Source organism: Haematobia irritans, chromosome 5 (assembly GCF_050003625.1).
Source record: "Haematobia irritans isolate KBUSLIRL chromosome 5, ASM5000362v1, whole genome shotgun sequence".
Lineage (NCBI taxonomy): Eukaryota > Metazoa > Arthropoda > Insecta > Diptera > Muscidae > Haematobia > Haematobia irritans.
Window position 1 is genome coordinate 144,644,275 of NC_134401.1, and position 19,663 is coordinate 144,663,937.

A 19,663-nucleotide genomic window follows, 5' to 3' on the forward strand; every position below is an offset into this window, starting at 1 on the left:
TTTATTTCTGTAGAAAATTTTGTCAAATTTTATGTCTACTTTGTCAAACTGAATTATATACGTATTGGATCGATCTTTTTTGATTTAATATATACCACGTATGGACTTACATACAATTTAGAAGATGGTGTTAGGAGGTTTTGAGATACCTTGCCATCGGCAAGCGTTACCGCAACTTAAGTAATTCGATTGTGGATGGCAGTGTTTAGAAGAAGTTTCTACGCAATCCATGATGGAGGGTACATTAGCTTCGGCCTGGCCGAACTTACGGCCGTATATACTTGTTTTTATTTTATTTCTATAGAAAATTTTGTTAAAATTTTATTTCTATAGAAATTTTTGTCAAAATTTTATTTCTATAGAGAATTTTGTTAAAATTTTATTTCTATCGAAAATTTCATCACAATTTTATTTCTCTAGAAAATTTTATTTCGGTAGAAAATTTGGTCAACATTTTATTTCTATAGAAAATTTTGTTAAAATTTTATTTCTGTAGACATTTTTGTCAAAATTTTCTTTCTATAGAAAATTTTGTGAAAATTTTTATTTCTATAAAAAATTTTGTGAAATTTTTATTTCTATAGAAAATTTTGTTAAAATTTTATTTCTGTAGAAAATTTTGTAAAAATTTTATGTCTACTTTGTCAAACTGAATTATATACGTATTGGATCGATCTTTTTTGATTTAATATATACCACGTATGGACTTACATACAATTTAGAAGACGGTGTTAGGAGGTTTTAAGATACCTTGCCATCGGCAAGCGTTACCCCAACTTAAGTAATTCGATTGTGGATGGCAGTGTTTAGAAGAAGTTTCTACGCAATCCATGGTGGGGGGTAGATAAGCTTCGGCCTGGCCGAACTTACGGCCGTATATACTTGTTTTTTTTTTTTTTTGAAAATATTTAGCTTTCGCTTAGTTATTTGAAATAGTTATTTGAAATCACTCAATCTCCAATTTCATTCAATAAGATTGAATTCGTAGAAATTACACATTATTATTATAGTCCATGAATTACTAAACAAGTTAGCACAATCATTTATTATTTCTGTTTTTTTTTTTTTTTTTTAATAAACGACGACGACAGATCTGGTGGTAATAACCTACTATCATGAATCTATACCATGGCAATTTTAACTTCATAACAATTAAAAACACATTATCAATGCTAAGGTAAATATAAGTGAATGTATTATCTTTGTTAAAAATAAAGATGAATAGTAATCAATAAGTAAAACAGACATCAGAAATAATTAAACATGTATGGAAAAATATTCAAACTGTAGTGAAAAAAAGATTGGCGAGTCTGTAATGCAACAAAGTAATGCGTTATTTTTTATTTTATTTTTTCATTTTATGATCAAAAACAAAAATGTTGGCAATAATAACAAATTTTAGAATCAGTTCAGAACTCTTTAAATTGGCATAACTAAGGCACTAACTAGGGACTTAAAAAAAACAATACAGTCATCGCACGCTGTACGAAAGTGGATCTGCGGTATTTTGAGCCACACCGCCTTGCATACACATGGTCGTGGGTTCAAACCCAGTTTCGACCAAACACCAAAAATTTTTTCAGCGGTGATTTTTTCCCACCTCATTAATGCTGGTGACATTTCTGAGTGTTTCAAAGGTTCTCTAAGTTGTTTCATTGCAACGAAACGAACGATAGAAATAAATTGAGTAGCCTCCGTTGACGCGTATTGAGTGCGATGATGCTGATTCATGTTCATGGTCTGCGGTCGAAAGTTTGGCTGCCCAGAGCTGTAATACTGTTTTTATTACATTCTCCCTTAAGATCATCTTGAGATTATCGTCAGTGTCAACCTTACTTCCCCAAATGCCCCAGGCACAAAAGTCCTACAGATTTAGACCTTGAGATTTGGTGACAATTATGCGTTAGAAATTAAGTGAGTAATCTCTTTCAAACCTTTTTAGTTGACGAGTGTTGAGTGCGTTGGCGCTGAGTCATGGTCTGCGACTGAAAAATGTGCCGCATATGGCTTCAATACAGTTTTTATGAGATTTTCTCGATAATATGCAGTATTTAATTTGACCCACTATCAATGTAGAAGGGAGAACCGGCCGTTGCGACCCACTCAATTACGATCAACGGATCTTAAGTTATGGTAGTCAATCCAAGGTGTAAATTTGCAACAAAACCCTTTGGCAAGTAAATGCGATAATTTTCTATAAATATAAAATTTTGACAAAATTTTCTATAGAAATAAAATTATGACAAAATTTTCTATAGAAATAAAATTTTGACAAAATTTTCTATGAATATAAAATTTTTACACAATTTTCTATAGAAATAAAATTTTGACAAAATTTCTATAGAACTAAAATTTTGACAAAATTTTCTATAGAAAAAAATTTTGACAAAATTATCTATAGAAATAAAATTTTGACAAAATTTACTATAGAAATAAAATTTTGACAAAATTTTCTATAGAAATAAAATGTTGACAAAATTTTCTATAGAAATAACATTTTGACAAAATTTTCTATAGAAATAAAATTTTGACAAAATTTTCTATAGAAATAAAATTTTGACAAAATTTTCTATAGAAATAAAATTTTGACAAAATTTTCTATAGAAATAAAATTTTGACAAAATTTTCTATAGAAATAAAATTTTGACAAAATTTTCTATAGAAATAAAATTTTGACAAAATTTACTATAGAAATAAAATTTTGACAAAATTTTCTATAGAAATAAAATGTTGACAAAATTTTCTATAGAAATAAAATTTTGACAGAATTTTCTATAGAAATAAAATTATGACAAAATGTTCTATAGAAAAATGTTCTATAGAATTTTGACAAAATTTACTATAGAAATAAAATTTTGACAAAATTTTCTATAGAAATAAAATTTTGACAAAATTTTCTATAGAAATAAAATTTTGACAAAATTTTCTATAGAAATAAAATTTTGACAAAATTTTCTATAGAAATACAATTTTGACAAAATTTTCTATAGAAATAAAATGTTGACAAAAATTTCTATAGAAATAAAATTTTGACAAAATTTTCTATAGAAATAAAATTTTGACAAAATTTTCTATAGAAATAAAATTTTGACACAATTTTCTATAGAAATAAAATTTTGACAAAATTTTCGATAGAAATAAAATTTTGACAAAATTTTGTATAGAAATAAAATTTTGACAAAATTTTGTATAGAAATAAAATTTTGACAAAATTTTCTATAGAAATAAAATTTTGACAAAATTTTCTATAGAAATAAAATTTTGACAGAATTTTCTATAGAAATAAAATTTTGAAAAAATTTTCTATAGAAATAAAATTTTGACAAAATTTTCTATAGAAATAAAATTTTGACAAAATTTTCTATAGAAATAAAATTTTGACAAAATTTTCTATAGAAATAAAATGTTGACAAAATTTTCTATAGAAATAAAATGTTGACAAAATTTTCTATAGAAATACAATTTTGACAAAATTTTCTATAGAAATACAATTTTGACAAAATTTTCTATAGAAATAAAATTTTGACACAATTTTCTATAGAAATAACATTTTGACAAAATGTTCTGTGAATATAAAATTTTGACAAAATTTTCTATAAATATAAAATTTTGACAAAATTTTCTATAGAAATAAAATTATGACAAAATTTTCTATAGAAATAAAATTTTGACAAAATTTTCTATGAATATAAAATTTTTACACAATTTTCTATAGAAATAAAATTTTGACAAAATTTTTTATAGAAATGAACTTTTGACAAAATTTTCTATAGAAATAAAATTTTGACAAAATTATAGAAATAAAAATATAATTATTGTTGTTTTGATCTCATCTTAAAACCATGCGTTGACTAAACTACAAGAGTATGTTAGCTTAACCAACAGAGGAAAAGTATATTTGTCAATTGTTTTTAGACAATGCCCTATAGACTGCAAGATGGTTGGATTTTCGGAATACCACATTCCTCATCAGCATTCTCTACTTGCAGCGAAACTATCAATTAACAGAATATCAGAATAAATTCTGGTAATTCACTAAACCCAAAGTAAATTACACTTGAACCTCCCAAAAAATTCAATTTGATCAGTTAAAATCAATTAGATTTTTTAACAAGTAAAAATTATTTTTAAGGAAAGTGACAAATATGGAAGGTAAATTAATTTGAAATAAATCTGCCAGCTATCAGACGAGCAGTTTAGAGGCGAAAGCAATGTGATGTATTGGCAAAACCCAACCTGCAATTATTGATATCATCCTTCAGAAAGAAATAAAGTTGAAATTTTTTTATTTTCCAAGTACACAACTCCAGTATATTGGCGTTTTGGTCAAAACCCCCATTTAATATCATAATTAATTATGGTTTTAAATTATTTAATAAATAAGTATATTGACGTTGTTGTGGATTTACTAGAAGTTTCTTCTGTCAACCATTTCCAGAATATTAAGATTATCTTAGACAACATTTTAAATTCTTCTCCCAAAACGAGATAACTTCTCTTCAAATTGGTTTAATCTAATAAGACTAATATTTCAATCCCACTTCAATGAATTTTTCATATGTAAATGAACAACTTCCCATTTTGGTTTAGTTTTTTTCCTAACCATTGTTTGGAAACTTTTCTAAGCTGATGAATCAAGATAAACTAGCTAATATCTGGTGTTCATGCTGTCCATTATTTCATAATATTTTGTCTTTTGTTTAAAATAAAATACATACCTTGTTTAATATATTTCAATGTAGATTTTTTGTAATCTCTTTTCAGTAGCAGCAGGTGGCAAATGGTTGAGGTCTTTCCATCAATATTTTCAATTAACAGAACTGTTGCGGTTAGGAGAAGGTACCGTTGTATCCGGAAAGAATAGCTGGTTGTTTCATGTACGGAAATTAACTATAGATAATTGAATAGAATAAATTGAAAGTGTTTGAGTAGTAAAAAGGTAAGTTTTTTAAATGTTTTTTTTTTTTTTTTTTTAATTCTACATAAGATAATGTGTGGTTTCTTTAGTGATATTTGCTATCCTCTAATGGGATTTTTTTATTAACGTCACTGTTAACACATTGAAAAGATATTACTCTTGGCCATTAAAATCAATATTCTAAATATATTAAGTATTTTTAAATGAAGTATGAACAAGAAAACTATATACTATACATACTTTGTATGAAATTTTCAAGCCGTACTAATAGAGCACCAGATTTTCTTATCATACCTTCTTTTTTAAATCATATCAAATTCGATTTTCTTGGAAAAATCGAGAAATGTCCCGCTAAAAAATTGCCTTATCATTTGGTCCTATTTAGGAAGAGAAGTAAAAGGTCCACTTTGTCCGACCATTATTGTTTAATAATTTCAGGGAAGGCAATGAAAATGGAATACCTCATCTTTATTGAGCTTCAGAGAAAGGAAGTTTCGAGCAAGCCGTGCTCGTTTTCTGAATCTATTTACATGAAAATATCTGAGAACACGGAGGAGTTGAAATTTAAAAATACAAGGGCGGGGTTCAGTTTCCCACTCATACGTTAAAAAAAATAGAGTTGGGTAGTTCGCGAACGAACTAGTTCAATCATTTCGTACTATTAGGGAAGAGAAGTAAAAGGTCCACTTTGTCCTACCATTATTGTTTAATAATTTCAGGGATGGCAATGAAAATGGGATACCTCATCTTTATTGAGCTTCAGAGAAAGGGAATTTCGAGCTCGTTTTCTGAACCTATTTACATGAAAATATCTGAGAACACGGAGGGGTTGAAATTTAAAAATATAAAGACGGGGTTCAGTTTCCCACTCATACACCGAAAAAAAGTGAACTGTTTTATAGGAAGAATGAACTACCTCGCACGAAAATTGAACTAATTTTTACTCCACATTTTAAGATTTCCACAAAGCGTTGTTAAAACTAGGAAAATTTAATGCCCTGTTGTACTTTTTAACTGCAGTTCACGAAATTACATCCTCTCATAGACAAAAAAATGAACTAAAAATAAAGAAGAAAATCATTGGCGCCAAATCATCACCATTTTAACCATACAGTTCATTCTTACTATTTTTGTTGGGTAGTTCTCGAACAAACTAGTTTAATTGAACGGATCACTGAAATTAACGGGTTGAACTAGTTCGCATCAATCGTTATTTTTCGTTCACCATGTCAATTTAGCCAACTAAACACATTGCATCAGTTTCTTCGCTTCCCTTGGCAATGCCAAAATGTTCAGTCTTTATGCTCATATCACACTTTTTCGCACAGAAATTATTCCGGATTATTTTCGTATATGTTTCTGTGGAATAAATCAACACAGAGCTAATACTCCGGATCACTGAAATTAACGGGTTGAACTAGTTCGCATCAATCGTTATTTTTCGTTCACCATGTCAATTTAGCCAACTAAACACATTGTATCAGTTTCTTCGCTTCCCTTGGCAATTCCAAAATGTTCAGTCTTTATGCTCATATCACATTTTTTCGCACAGAAATTATTCCGGATTATTTTCGTATGTGTTTCTGTGGAATAAATCAACGCAGAACTAATACTCCTAATTTATGATGAACTGAACAAGAACAACAAAAGAACTTGAAATGGACCGACAATGAACTAGTGATCTAACTGACCGAACTAGTTCATTGATCGGAAAAGAGCTAAAGTGAGTGATCATTTCATTGAACTACAATGTCCAACACTACAAAAATTTGTATAGTGAAAATAAAGAAGCCGAGTTAATAAATATGGGATTATTAAACAAAATTAAATAAAAATGTATGACAATAAACATGGATGGAATCCAAAATCTACTGTGGCGCTTGGCCTTGGGTAAAGTTAAAATAAATAGTTGTACACACAAAAAAAATCCTTCCTCTCAAAACAAAGTTTAGACCAATGACAATATTTTTGAATTTTATTTTCCTGGTACAAAAGTTTCTTTATTTTGTTGATGTATTTTACAAGATGTAAATACAATTTAATAAGGCTATCTTCCGAAATTTTTCTGGTTAATTGCATCATACCTATATCTTCATCACTTCCTCATGATTTATTTTTCTCTCACCTCTTTCTCTTCTGTAATACACACCGTTTGTCCCCTTTTCCTAATTAACACAGAAATATCACTATAGTCATCAGCACACAAGTAATGTATACGGCCAAGCTTGTCTATTTATAGACCAGTGTGTAATGCACATACAAGTACATTTAAAGAAACTTTATTTATATTTTTTTATGATAAATATTTGAACTTTTTTGAGAGGTATAAAAATCTGTGACAAAAAACCAACGCTTCAGCAGAAAGCTTATTTTTGTTTTGTTTTTTGCATACAGGTAAAGTTAAATTATAAATAGAGACCAAAGATATTGAATTTTCTTCTCTTATAATTGAGTGCTACCCTATTCTATGGTTACGTTTCCCCGAGACAAATTAAATCGTTTTACAATTCGACTAAAATTGTTCTTTTTTTATAAATTCTTTTAAATGCACCAAATAAAATAATTTCAGTATTGTTCATCTCTTGTTCAACACATTCTTTGCTCAAGAAAGGCAAGACAAAACAACACCTGCCCAAACGCCATCTGATTTGACAAAAAGGCAACAAAAACTATAAAAATTCATGGAACTTTATCCAAATAAATACAATTTTTTCTTCACTATTATTTATTCTAAGTATTCGATGAATTTGAAACCAGTGATTATCTATCATTCCAAGCTAAATTTAAAAGGAAAAGAATTCGTCTTGAGATAGGCTTCGTTAACGCCGTCGACCACAACCACCATCATTGTTATAATGGCATACATCAATTATATTCATTTTATTGTAATTTACAACGCCTACCACCTTTCAACACCATTCGCGATTATTTAGAGCTTTGGAAGAGATAGCCTTTTGCAAACGCTATCAAACCACTATCATTCACCATTCGGCTGTAAATGAACTTAGAGAATGCTCTAAGAAGAAATTCAAAGTGAGACTCTTTCAAAAAAACAAATGGGATCCTTCATACCGTTTGTTTTTTGTTTTTCTTCAAATACTTCTTCCAGAATTCCGTTGAAAATCAAAGTTGATAGAAGAAAAAGGTATTCGCATGAAAAACCGCTGCATATTGCAGTCAAATAGACACTTCATCGCACCGATCAATCTCAACTATGCCAAGAGTTTCATTTCAAGCGGTAACGAAGAGAACAGATGAGGTAACAGATTTTTGTAAAAGTGAAATAGTATGAAAAGTGGAAGGAATTATACGAACCCTTCACACATTCAAAATGAAAAGATTTATGTATTAACCTCCCAAAGCTATTGCTTATTTGGGACCATGGGAAAACAAAAATCTAATTGAAGTATTTAAAAGACTGCAGTTCCATATTTTCAAGTTTAGTTCTTTCTATTAGTTAAATTTTTAGTTTTTAAATATATTGGTGAAGTATTCTAGCCATAAAAAAAGACAAAATGGAAAAGTATTTTTATTGACCCGGTATACATCAGCTGACTGTATTGAGCGGGCGAATTTTATGAAAAAAAAATTCTTCTTTATATATGTTAATAGTTGATACACACTGAAAGAAGAGTTTTCTTTTCTGAGGAACGACATTTTAGACAAACGATTTTTTTTTGCGTTAAAAATATTCTTGAAAACAATTATTTTATTTAATTTTTTTTTTTTATGTTTACATACCAAAAAATATTTTTTTCCCTCTGAAACGAAATTTTCCTACTTACTTTGGCCTCAGTAAAAAAAACAAGCACAATTGAATCATATATGAATATATGGAATGGAGTGATATTTGCACGCAAAAAAATAATTCTTTCCTCCTAAACGAAATTTTAGACAAACAAAGTTCGTTTCTCATTTGCTTTTCGTTGAAAGGAAGTGTATTTGGAAGAAAAGTATATACTTTTTGTGATAAACGTTTATTCTTTTCCAGGATGTAAAAACCATTTCATAAAGACTAACTCAAAAAAAATTTTTTTTCTGGCTAAGTGCATTTTCCCTCACATCTTTCTCACTTCCACGAAGTTTTTTAGTTCTTAGCACCTTTTTCTGTAATACAAACAATGTAGAAGAAATTATACGATTTTATAAATTTAAAAAAATTTTTTTTTACCTTTCGCCTGGACGGAGAATCGAACCGCGGACCATGCAATTTGTAAGCCAACACATTATCCACTGAGCTATATAGCCGTTACTGTCATCAATAAACAATTACCCATATAAGTTATATTTATATAGTATAGCTTGCGGCGCCCACGAGCCGATTAAACAAAGTTTATTTAACAGAAAAATACATTAGTTGGGCACCGTGGAGCAGTGGTTGCTACGTCCGACTTGAATGCCAAAGGTCGTGGGTTCGATCCCTGCTTCGACCAAAGTTTTTTTTGTACATATAAAGGGTGATACGGTCAAAATTTGGTCAATATAAACTTCACGTATTTCTTTCAATTTTGCATTTAAAAAACCTGAACACCCCTCATTTTGAAGGTGTGTGTGTAGAATGTTGCTCCTATTTTGATTTTGGAATTCACTCTTCAGTTGTCAAAATACCGTCCAAGCAAGAAGAGCAGCGTATCAAAATTTTGCTCGCGCATCGCGAAAATCCGAGCTACTCGCACGCAAAGCTGGCAAAATCGCTAAAAGTTGCCAAATCAACCGTTACAAATGTAATTAAAGTGTTTGGGGAACGTTTGTCGACAGCCAGGAAGTCTGGATCGGGGGGAAATGAGAAAACCGGGACCCGCTGAGACGACAAAGAGAGTTGCCGGTAGTTTCAAGCGAAACCCTAACCTCTCTCTCCGAGATGCCGCAAATAAGCTGGGTGTATCGTCTACAACCGTGCATCGAGCCAAAAAAACGAGCCGGACTATCGACTTACAAGAAGGTAGTGACTCCAAATCGCGATGATAAACAAAATACGACGGCCAAAGCGCGATCCCGGAGCCTGTACACGACGATGCTGACGAAGTTTGACTGCGTGGTAATGGACGACGAAACCTACGTCAAAGCCGACTACAAGCAGCTTCCGAGACAGTTTTATACGGCAAAAGGAAGGGGAAAGGTAACAGATATTTTCAAGCACATAAAACTGTCAAAGTACGCAAAGAAATATCTGGTTTGGCAAGCCATCTGTACCTGTGGCTTGAAAAGCAGCATTTTCATAGCTTCCGGGACTGTCAACCAAGAAATTTACGTGAAAGAGTGTTTGAATAAACGTCTGCTGCCTTTCCTGAAGAAACACGGTTTTGGCCGGATTTGGCATCTTGCCATTACGGTAAAAAGGCCATGGAGTGGTACGCCGCCAATAACGTGCAGGTGGTTCCCAAGGACAAGAACCCTCCCAACACGCCAGAGCTCCGCCCAATTGAGAAATACTGGGCTATTGTCAAGCGGAACCTAAAGAAGACCAAAAAACTGCTAAGGACGAGCAGCAGTTCAAACTGGCTTTCTGCGGCGAAGAAGGTGGCTGTACAAAATCTGATGGCAGGTGTCAAGCGTGAGGCCCGGCAATTCGGATTTGGAAAAGCGAAAGCCTAACTGAATATTTTTCCTGAATTTTATACTAATTGAACTTGAAAAAGAAATTTAATTTGATTTTTTAAATAAACGATTTCACCGATTTACACGCGTTTTCCCTTGACCAAATTTTGACCGTATCACCCTTTATTCCAGATATGGTTGGAAGATTCCGAAAAAATGTTCAACATTACATTCTACTATTTTAAATTTTTACTATGAACTGTAAAATGTGTCTTATTAAAGACCTAAAGTCCGAAAAGAACAGTGTTTGATACAAACGAAATGGACTGTATTGTTGGTTCAAAAATAACCTTTTTTATTGAAAAAATAAAAGTTTTGTAACAAACGAATTTTTATGGTGATAAAAGTGTATACTTTTCGAAGCAATTCAAAAAAACTCTAACAAAAGAAAAACGTTTTCGGTACACGTTTTCCAAACATAGAAAATGTTGTCAAAATTTTATTTCTATAGAAAATTTTGTGAAAATTTTATTCCTACTTTTCCTCTGTTGGTTAAGCTACACTTGTAGTTTAGTCAATGCATGGCTTTAAGCTGAGATCAAAAACAACAATAAAACTTTATTCCTATAAAAAATTTTGTGAAAATTTACTTTTATAGATAATTTTGTCAAAATTTTATTTCTATAGAAAATTTTGTCAAAATTTTATTTCTATAGAAAATTTTGTGAAAATTTTATTTCTATAGATAATTTTGTGAAAATTTTACTTCTATAGAAAATTTTGTCAAAATTTTATTTTTATAGAAAATTTTGTCAAAATTTTATTTCTATAGAAAATTTTGTCAAAATTTTATTTCTATGGAAAATTTTCTCAAAACATCATTTCTATAGATAATTTTGTCAAAATTTTATTTCTATAGAAAATTTTGTCAAAATTTTATTTCTATAGAAAATTTTCTCAAAATTTTATTTCCATAGAAAATTTTGTCAATATTTTATTTCTATAGAAAATTTTGTCAACATTTTATTTCTATAGAAATTTTTGTCAAAATTTTATTTCTATTGAAAATTTTGTCAAAGTTTTTGTTCCCATAGAACATTTTGTCAAAATTTCATTTATATAGAAAATTTTAGTTCTATAGAAAATTTTGTAAAATTTTAGTTCTATAGAAAATTTTGTCAAAATTTTATTTCTATGAAAAATTTTGTCAACATTTTATTTCTATAGAAAATTTTGTATTTTTTTGTCAAAATTTTATTTCTATAGAAAATGTTGTCCAATAAAATATTTTGTCAAAATTTTGCTTCTATAGAAAATTTTGTCAAAATTTTATTTCTATAGAAAATTTTGTCAACATTTTATTTGTATAGAAAATTTTGTCAAAATTTTATTTCTATAGAAAATTTTGTCAAAATTTTATTTCTATAGAAAATTTTGCCAAAAATTTTATTTCTATAGAAAATTTTGTCAAAATTTTATTTCTATAGAAAATTTTGTCCAAATTTTATTTCTATAGAAAATTTTGCCAAAATTTTATTTCTATGGAAAATTTTGTCAAAATTTTATTTCTATAGAAAATTTTGTCAAAATTTTATTTCTATAGAAAAATTTTGCAACATTAAAATCCTTTCCCTTTTCTCTCTCTCTCTCTCTGGTATATTTCCCGTATTAAGCAACTTCCCAAAAATCCTAAAATTCCACAATCCTTACTTATTATACCATCTCCTCCTATTTAGAGTACATTTTACAAAATCTTATAACTAAAATAAATCCCCAAAAAAGACCCCAATTGCAAACGTAGTTCTATGCATAGCTGGCATTGTTACGGCCGTCGTTCAACATCACTGTAGTCTCCCAAAAAGCCGCCATGCCGTTAAACTAGATCGCACACTAGAGATAGAGGCGTGCCTCGCGGCTAAAACTCTGTACGTGTTGGTATTATGTCCAATAAAAAACCACAAGTAATCCACATCAACTTACAATACAACCATCACCATGATAGGCTTTCTCCATAAACCAAAGTTAGTCAGTCATCCATATAGCTGTACCCCCTTTTGCAGTTCCCCCAATCTTGGATTCTGGGAGGCATCCTGCAAACTCTATTCAGTGCATAGAGATCATGAATTTTTGTTAGTTTTTATAAGATCATACAATTGCCATGGATAGAATGAAATTTATACATTGAAAAAAATATTAATCATAATTTTGAGTTAAGAGTTTACGTAATTTTAGTAAACCTTTAAAGCTTCAATTGTGACTCAGTATTATCTTCAAAGAAGATTGAGATGGTTCGGTTTCCAAATTTTGAATTTTGAACTTTTGAATGCCATGCACATTGAAAAAATTAGCATATAAAACCGAAATTGAGTCATGTCCACGGCTGCCTCTCATGCTACTAAAAATCTACTAAAATTTGAAGAACATTTTACCAATTCTACCAGATTTCAAAAAAAATCTTGTTTGAAGTTTAAAAAAAAAAAATATAAAACTAGAAAATTTTGAGAAATTTCTATAAAAAATTTTGTCAAAATTTTATTTCCAGAGAATATTTTATCAAAATTTTACTTCTATTAAAAGTTTTGTCAAAATTTTATATATACGAGTATAGAAATTTTTATCAATTATTTTTTTCATAGAAAATTTTGTCAAAAATTTGTTTCTATAGAAAATTTTGTCAAGATTTTATTTCTATAGAAAATTTTGTCAAAATTTTATTTCTATAGAAAATTTTGTCAAAATTTTATTTCTATAGAAAATTTTGTCAAAATTTTATTTCTATAGAAAATTTTGTCAAAATTTTATTTCCATAGAAAATTATATTTCTATTGAAAATTTTGTCAAAATTTTATATATATAGAAATTTTTGTCAATTATTTTTTTCATAGAAAATTTTGCCAAAAATTTGTTTCCATAGAAAATTTTGTCAAAATTTTATTTCCATAGAAAATTTTGTCATAATTTTATTTCTATAGAACATTTTGTCAAAATTTATTTATATAGAAAATTTAGTCAATTTTTTTTCTATAGAAAATGTTCTCAAAATTTTATGTCTATAGAAAATTTTGTAAATATTTTATTTCTATAGAAAATTTTGTCAAAATTTTATTTCTATAGAATTTTATTTCTATAAAAAATTGAAGAACCTCTTACTTGGAGAGAAATATTTTGCAAAATCTTCCAAAACATCAAGAATTCTACCAATCTACTAAACTGTAAAAAATCTACCATTTGTGGTAGAATTCTAGCAAATGTAGTAACCGTGGTCATTTCCCCCCACCAGATCTATGCTGAAGGAACATGGAAATGCGACCCTTGCCAGTGTTGAAACATGTGTAGCTTAGCGAACTAAAGATTGGCCACTCTCAGTTCAATAAATTAATGACTAAATTCCGTTTTCGTTACCCACCAGAGCTTCTATATAGTTGTAATTTTTATATTTTAAATATTGGGATGTATTAAAACAATTGGGATGTTTTGTCAATAAAATAATACCGAAAATTTTCTTACTCAAAGAGAATATCTTTAAATTTTCAAATGTCCATTCGCTTACAATTAGGAATAATAAAGGTCTAGTTGAATTATAAAACTGATAGACTAACAGCCATTTTCATGTAGCTCCGTTAGGCTTTAACTGCCAGTTAACAGAAATTAAATTGCAAATATTTTCTCTCCGGTCAACTTTAACTGAACAATTTTCAGCAGTTAAGCTCCTAACTGGCATATGGAATATATACGCAAGATGACAGATATGTTCATAATGCGGTTCAAAAGTTCGTTAGCTAACGTAGCACTAACGGAGCTTCATGAAAATGGGGGTAAATATATTTATTAAATGAATTATTATTTCAATTTATTTATTTCTTAAATTTAAATATTATTAAACTTTATTTATTTATTAACCATTTCCCAATTAATGTATTTGTTCCTTTGGAGAAGGAATTTATTTCATTCGTGTTCGTTTCATAATTCGTTTAAGTGATTGAAGGACGGTTGGTCTTACCACTGAATCTTCTACAATAAATAATTGCAAAATCTCTTAGAGTTCTCATTTTTCAAGTGTATTGCGCTTTCAAAACAATTGTGCTTCATTGCAGTCTGTTACATGAAATAAATTATACTACAGTTGAGATCAGCCTCAAAGTGAAGTGATGCAATAAATGTATAACTCTCCACCCCCATTTGAAGTTGGAAGTTTTGCAAAAACATCCAGTTTTCATTTCAGTTTTTCCCATTTCATCTACTATCCAACAAAATAGACATCATTTGGATGGAAGAATAACAAAGAAATCGAAGCGCATTGGTTTCTTCAAATCAACTAAAACATTGCAAAAACGCATTGTTTCGTAACCACACTGGTTATCAGCATCATTACATTGGCTTACCAGCATCATCGAACCAAGATCATTGCAAGAAAATCTCCTCTATATTTTGTTGTAAATAACCGTTATTAGGGATTATTGCTGTACCGATAGTGGGAAGGAAGTGCAGCTATTATCATTGTTTGTTTAAGAGTTAAGAACTACATTATGCAGAGAATAAAGTGTGTCTTTGAATGTGTTCACAACATTTAGGAAATTTTTATTTTGAACAATAGATGATTGCAAAGAACATATATTTTCTTATGAAGAAATATGTTTCTTTTTTTCCTCCTAATCTCACTAAACAAGTTTATGGTATTTTATATGATTTTATTTGGTTTTATACAAAATATTGACTTTAGAATAAAGTATTACATGGATTCTAAAACTAAAAGGACCTATTCAGTTAAGCCTTCTGGAATACAAAGGGAGCTTTTACTAATCTGAAGAATTTGTCCAAAAATATTGTATTTATGCACACAAGAACATAAAACGTTTGGAAATCAGGTGTCACAAACGTTGTGTTTTGCAGTTTTTTTGTTCCAAAAGTTTAACATTTATTACTGTAAACATTTATCACTTACACGTTGAGTGGTTGCACTCAAACCTTCAATAAATGTTTGTTTTTACCTCTTAATAAAGAACATTTACGGCCATTTTCATGTAGCTCCGTTAGGCTTTAACTGCCAGTAAACAAAATGTAAATTGCAAATATCTTCTCTCCGGGTAACTGAACTGAAAAATTGTTCCTAACTGGAATATGGGATATATAGGTAACATGACACATATGTCCATAGCACGGTTTAAAAGTTCGTTAGATAACGTATCACTAACGGAGCTTCATGAAAATAGGGGTTTAAACTCTTAATTACCTGCACACAGAACGGACTTCCCAAATAAACACACGTGTGCAGGATTTTACCGTTCGAGTTTCTTACCACGGGTGGGAGAAAACTCGATCCGGCTCGAAGGACCAAAATGTAAAGGAATTAAATTGACTTGACCCCACAGCCCTCATCTAGCAACTCAAACTGTCAAGCACACATAAGCCGATCTAAAAAAAAACTTTATTTAAAGTAAACAAGCCTCTTTAGGTCTCTTTCTTAAAGACGTTGTTCCTGATACAACTTTTGGAATTTGAAACAAAGTAATTTTACATACATTCCAAACATGTTCGCAAGATTTCGAAAGGATATCCGCAATTTCACAGAACTATATTAAATCTTTACTACGAAATCTCAAAATGTCTTATTTAAAGACATATTTGCTTGTTATAAACGAAATGTTCTGTGATTTTTGGAAAAAAAAAGTTTTGTAATAAGAATATGGTTGGTGAAAAAAAGTTTGAACATAACAAAACAAAACGATTAAAAAAAAAGAAGAGGAAGCACGCTCAAAATTAAACCCAGCCAACTTCACTCAAATCGATGATTTGATGGTGGCAAAGGAAAAGAGAGATGTTTGTACGAATTTATTTCGGCATAAGCCGGCTATCACTGTAAAGCCTTTTTTCGGAGGGTTCAAGTGTGGTTTATTGTTGGGTTTAATGAACTGCCTGAATTTATTCTGATAATTGGTTGATAGTGTTGCTGCAAGTAGAGGATGCTGATGAGGAATGTGGTAATTCCGAAACGTGCGTCCATCCAACCATCTTGCAGTCTATGGGCTTTGCCCAAATAAATTTGACAAACATTCTTTTCCTCTGTTGGTTAAGCTACACTTGTAGTTTAGTCAATGTATGGTTTTAAGCTGAGATAAAAAAAAAACAACAACAATGATTTCGAAGAAATTCAAAAAAACTGCAGCAGAAGAACAACGTTTGCGATACCCGATTTCCGAATATTTTTTTTTAATAGGAAGACTCAATTAGCCAGAAAATTAATTTTTACATCCCGTAAAGACTAGTTTATAACAAAACTAATAGATTTTTCCTCTAAACAACCTTTTTACCGCGAAAAAAATTCAAATGAAATTCGAAGGTCTGAAACTCATTTTGGAAGAACAGAAGTTTTTTGTGTGGAATAAAGGGTGATACGGTCAAAATTTGGTCAAGGGAAAACGCGTGTAAATCGGTGAAATCGTTTGTTTAAAAAATCAAATTAAATTTCTTTTTCAAGTTCAATTAGTATAAAATTCAGGAAAAATATTCAGTTAGGCTTTCGCTTTTCCAAGTCCCAATTGCCGGGCCTCTCGCTTGACACCTCCCATCAGATTTTGTACAGCCACCTTGTCCACCTTCTTCGCCGCAGAAAGCCAGTTTGCCTTGAACTGCTGCTCGTCCTTAGCAGTTTTTTGGTCTTCTTTAGTTTCCGCTTGGCAATAGTCCAGTATTTCTCAATTGGGCGGAGCTCTGGCGTGTTGGGAGGGTTCTTGTCCTTGGGAACCACCTGCACGTTGTTGGCGGCGTACCACTCCATGGCCTTTTTACCGTAATGGCAAGATGTCAAATCCGGCCAAAACAGTACGGAACAACCGTGTTTCTTCAGGAAAGGCAGCAGACTTTATTCAAACACTCTTTCACGTAAATTTCTTGGTTGACAGTCCCGGAAGCTATGAAAATGCTGCTTTTCAAGCCACAGGTACAGATGGCTTGCCAAACCAGAAGCTGCTTGTAGTCGGCTTTGTCCCGGAAGCCTGTCCCGGAAGCTGCTGCCATTACCACGCAGTAAAACTTCGTCATCATCGTCGTGTACAGCCTCCGGGATCGCGCTTTGGCCGTCGTATTTTGTTTATCATCGCGATTTGGAGTCACTACCTTCTTGTAAGTCGATAGTCCGGGTCGTTTTTTTGCTCGATGCACGGTTGTAGACGATACACCCAGCTTATTTGCGGCATCTCGGAGAGAGAGGATAGGGTTTCGCTTGAAACTACCGGAAACTCTCTTTGTCGTCTCAACGGCTTCCGGTTTTCGATTTCCCCCAGATCCAGGCTTCCTGGCTGTCGACAAACGTTCCCCAAACACTTTAATTACATTTGTAATGGTTGATTTGGCAACTTTTTGCGATTTTGCCAGCTTTGCGTGCGAGTAGCTCGGATTTTCGCGATGCGCGAGCAAAATTTTGATACGCTGCTCTTCTTGCTTGGACGGCATTTTGACAACTGAAGAGTGAATTCCAAAATGAAAATAGGAGCAACATTCTACACACACACACTTTCAAAATGAGGGGTGTTCAGGTTTTTTTAAATGCAAAATTGAAAGAAATACGTCAAGTTTATATTGACCAAATTTTGACCGTATCACCCTTTAGGAGTCAAACACGGATCAGGGATGCGAACAAGCAAGAAGCTGCAAAGCGGTCAAATCCACTGGAGAGGGTGAGAGGTTGAGTGAGTCTCTTATTGCTAGTGACAAAGCGCGATGCATTTAGAATCTTGAAAAAAAATATAACTTAAATTATGCGCAGATGGTTCCAATACTTGAGCAGCTAGAACTGAATATCGTGCAAGAGGCTACATGGTGTAATGGTTAGCATGATGCCCACACATACGATAGGTCGTGGGTTACCTCTCAGTTTAACCCGGACACCTAAAAATTTATCTTCTCTTCGCAATGCTGTTGACAATTCTGAGTTTGCATACTTCACAATAATCATTGATAGCCATTGATAGAATCTACTTTGGAAACATATTCCAAAGAAATCATAATTGTCACTAAGATTTTAAAAATAAACGATGATGGAATAAATTCGTCTCTTGCTTTTATATAATTATACGCTTTTAAAACAATATGAATGGATTTTTGTTTAACAATACATTTGCAATAAACGATATAGGTATGCAAATAGGCTTTAAGCATTGTTGTCACAATTGCAGCAATTTGAAAGTCAAATTAGAGAACAAAACAAAAATAATATAAAGAGAAACATACTAGCCCCACTAAAGCAATACCTAGGAAAAAATTTAAAAAAAATAGACAACAAAACACGATCATATTAAAACACACTTTTGGTTAAAAAAAAAGCGAAAAAAGCTCAAATTATTCCTTGAAAATTTATGATTTAAAATGATGTACCCCACTACTATGGTATGGTTGCAGGAAAAAAATATGCCTGAATAGAATATACAATGACCAAAAGTTCCGGAAACACCTATTTTTGTGTGTCTTAACAATTGTCTGTGGCATTGCCATGCTTCTCGGATGATCTAAGATCTAAATCGAATTCAATGACCAAACACATGTATGAATGGATGGTATATTGGTAGGAAATTCGAATGCGATCTTTAGTTATTTTTTTATTGCACTCCGAGCATTGTTTCCTTTATTGTTCAATAGATTCAATCAGTGGGGCAAACTTCGTACTAACACGCAAAACATATGTCGACATGGAAAAACACCCTAAAAATAAGAGAAAAAAAGTATTTCAGTCAATATACAGCTAAGTCGAAGAAAAACACCAACATTGGTATCAATGACTTTCGAAGCCACTCCCCATTGCATATGCATTTCATGTTCTTGCATTCCAATATCACAGATCGGTTCATCAGTTTCTTTCCTTTTCTTAGACAAGCTAGTAAATCCAAAAAACCTTTTACAAAAAAAAGTTTATAGTTTTGTGGGGCCTTTATATTGTTTTAGAGTATTTTTTCTTAAAAGAAAAATTGGCTTAATATAAAATATTAATATAAATACACAATATGGAGAACAATTTTTTTTAAATTCTCTAAGGTAGGGGAATTTTAAATTAAAGCAACAAAAAAAAACATTTTTGTTCCAAATAAATCTTTAAATAATGTTAAAATTAAATGAGATATTGCATCTATGGATTAAAGATTCAATATCGAATATAAGCTAAGACTTACTTTCATTAATTACTAAATAAAAACGAAATTTTTGTTAAAAATGTCTATA

General features: G+C 30.8%; 2 protein-coding genes across 2 annotated transcripts in view; one reads left to right on the forward strand and one right to left on the reverse strand.

The window, feature by feature from the left end:
* Positions 1-19,663, reverse strand: part of LOC142241854 (uncharacterized) — a 120,977-nt gene that overhangs the window by 34,096 nt on the left and 67,218 nt on the right. Inside the window, exon 2 of the mRNA XM_075313683.1 lies at positions 4,719-4,890. Coding sequence (XP_075169798.1) covers positions 4,719-4,890 — 172 coding nt within the window. The remainder of the gene's footprint in view (positions 1-4,718; positions 4,891-19,663) is intronic.
* Positions 4,798-19,663, forward strand: part of Ntan1 (N-terminal amidohydrolase 1) — a 62,009-nt gene continuing 47,143 nt past the window's right edge. The window contains exon 1 of the mRNA XM_075313682.1: positions 4,798-4,939. The gene's annotated coding sequence lies outside the window, so the exon portion shown is untranslated. The remainder of the gene's footprint in view (positions 4,940-19,663) is intronic.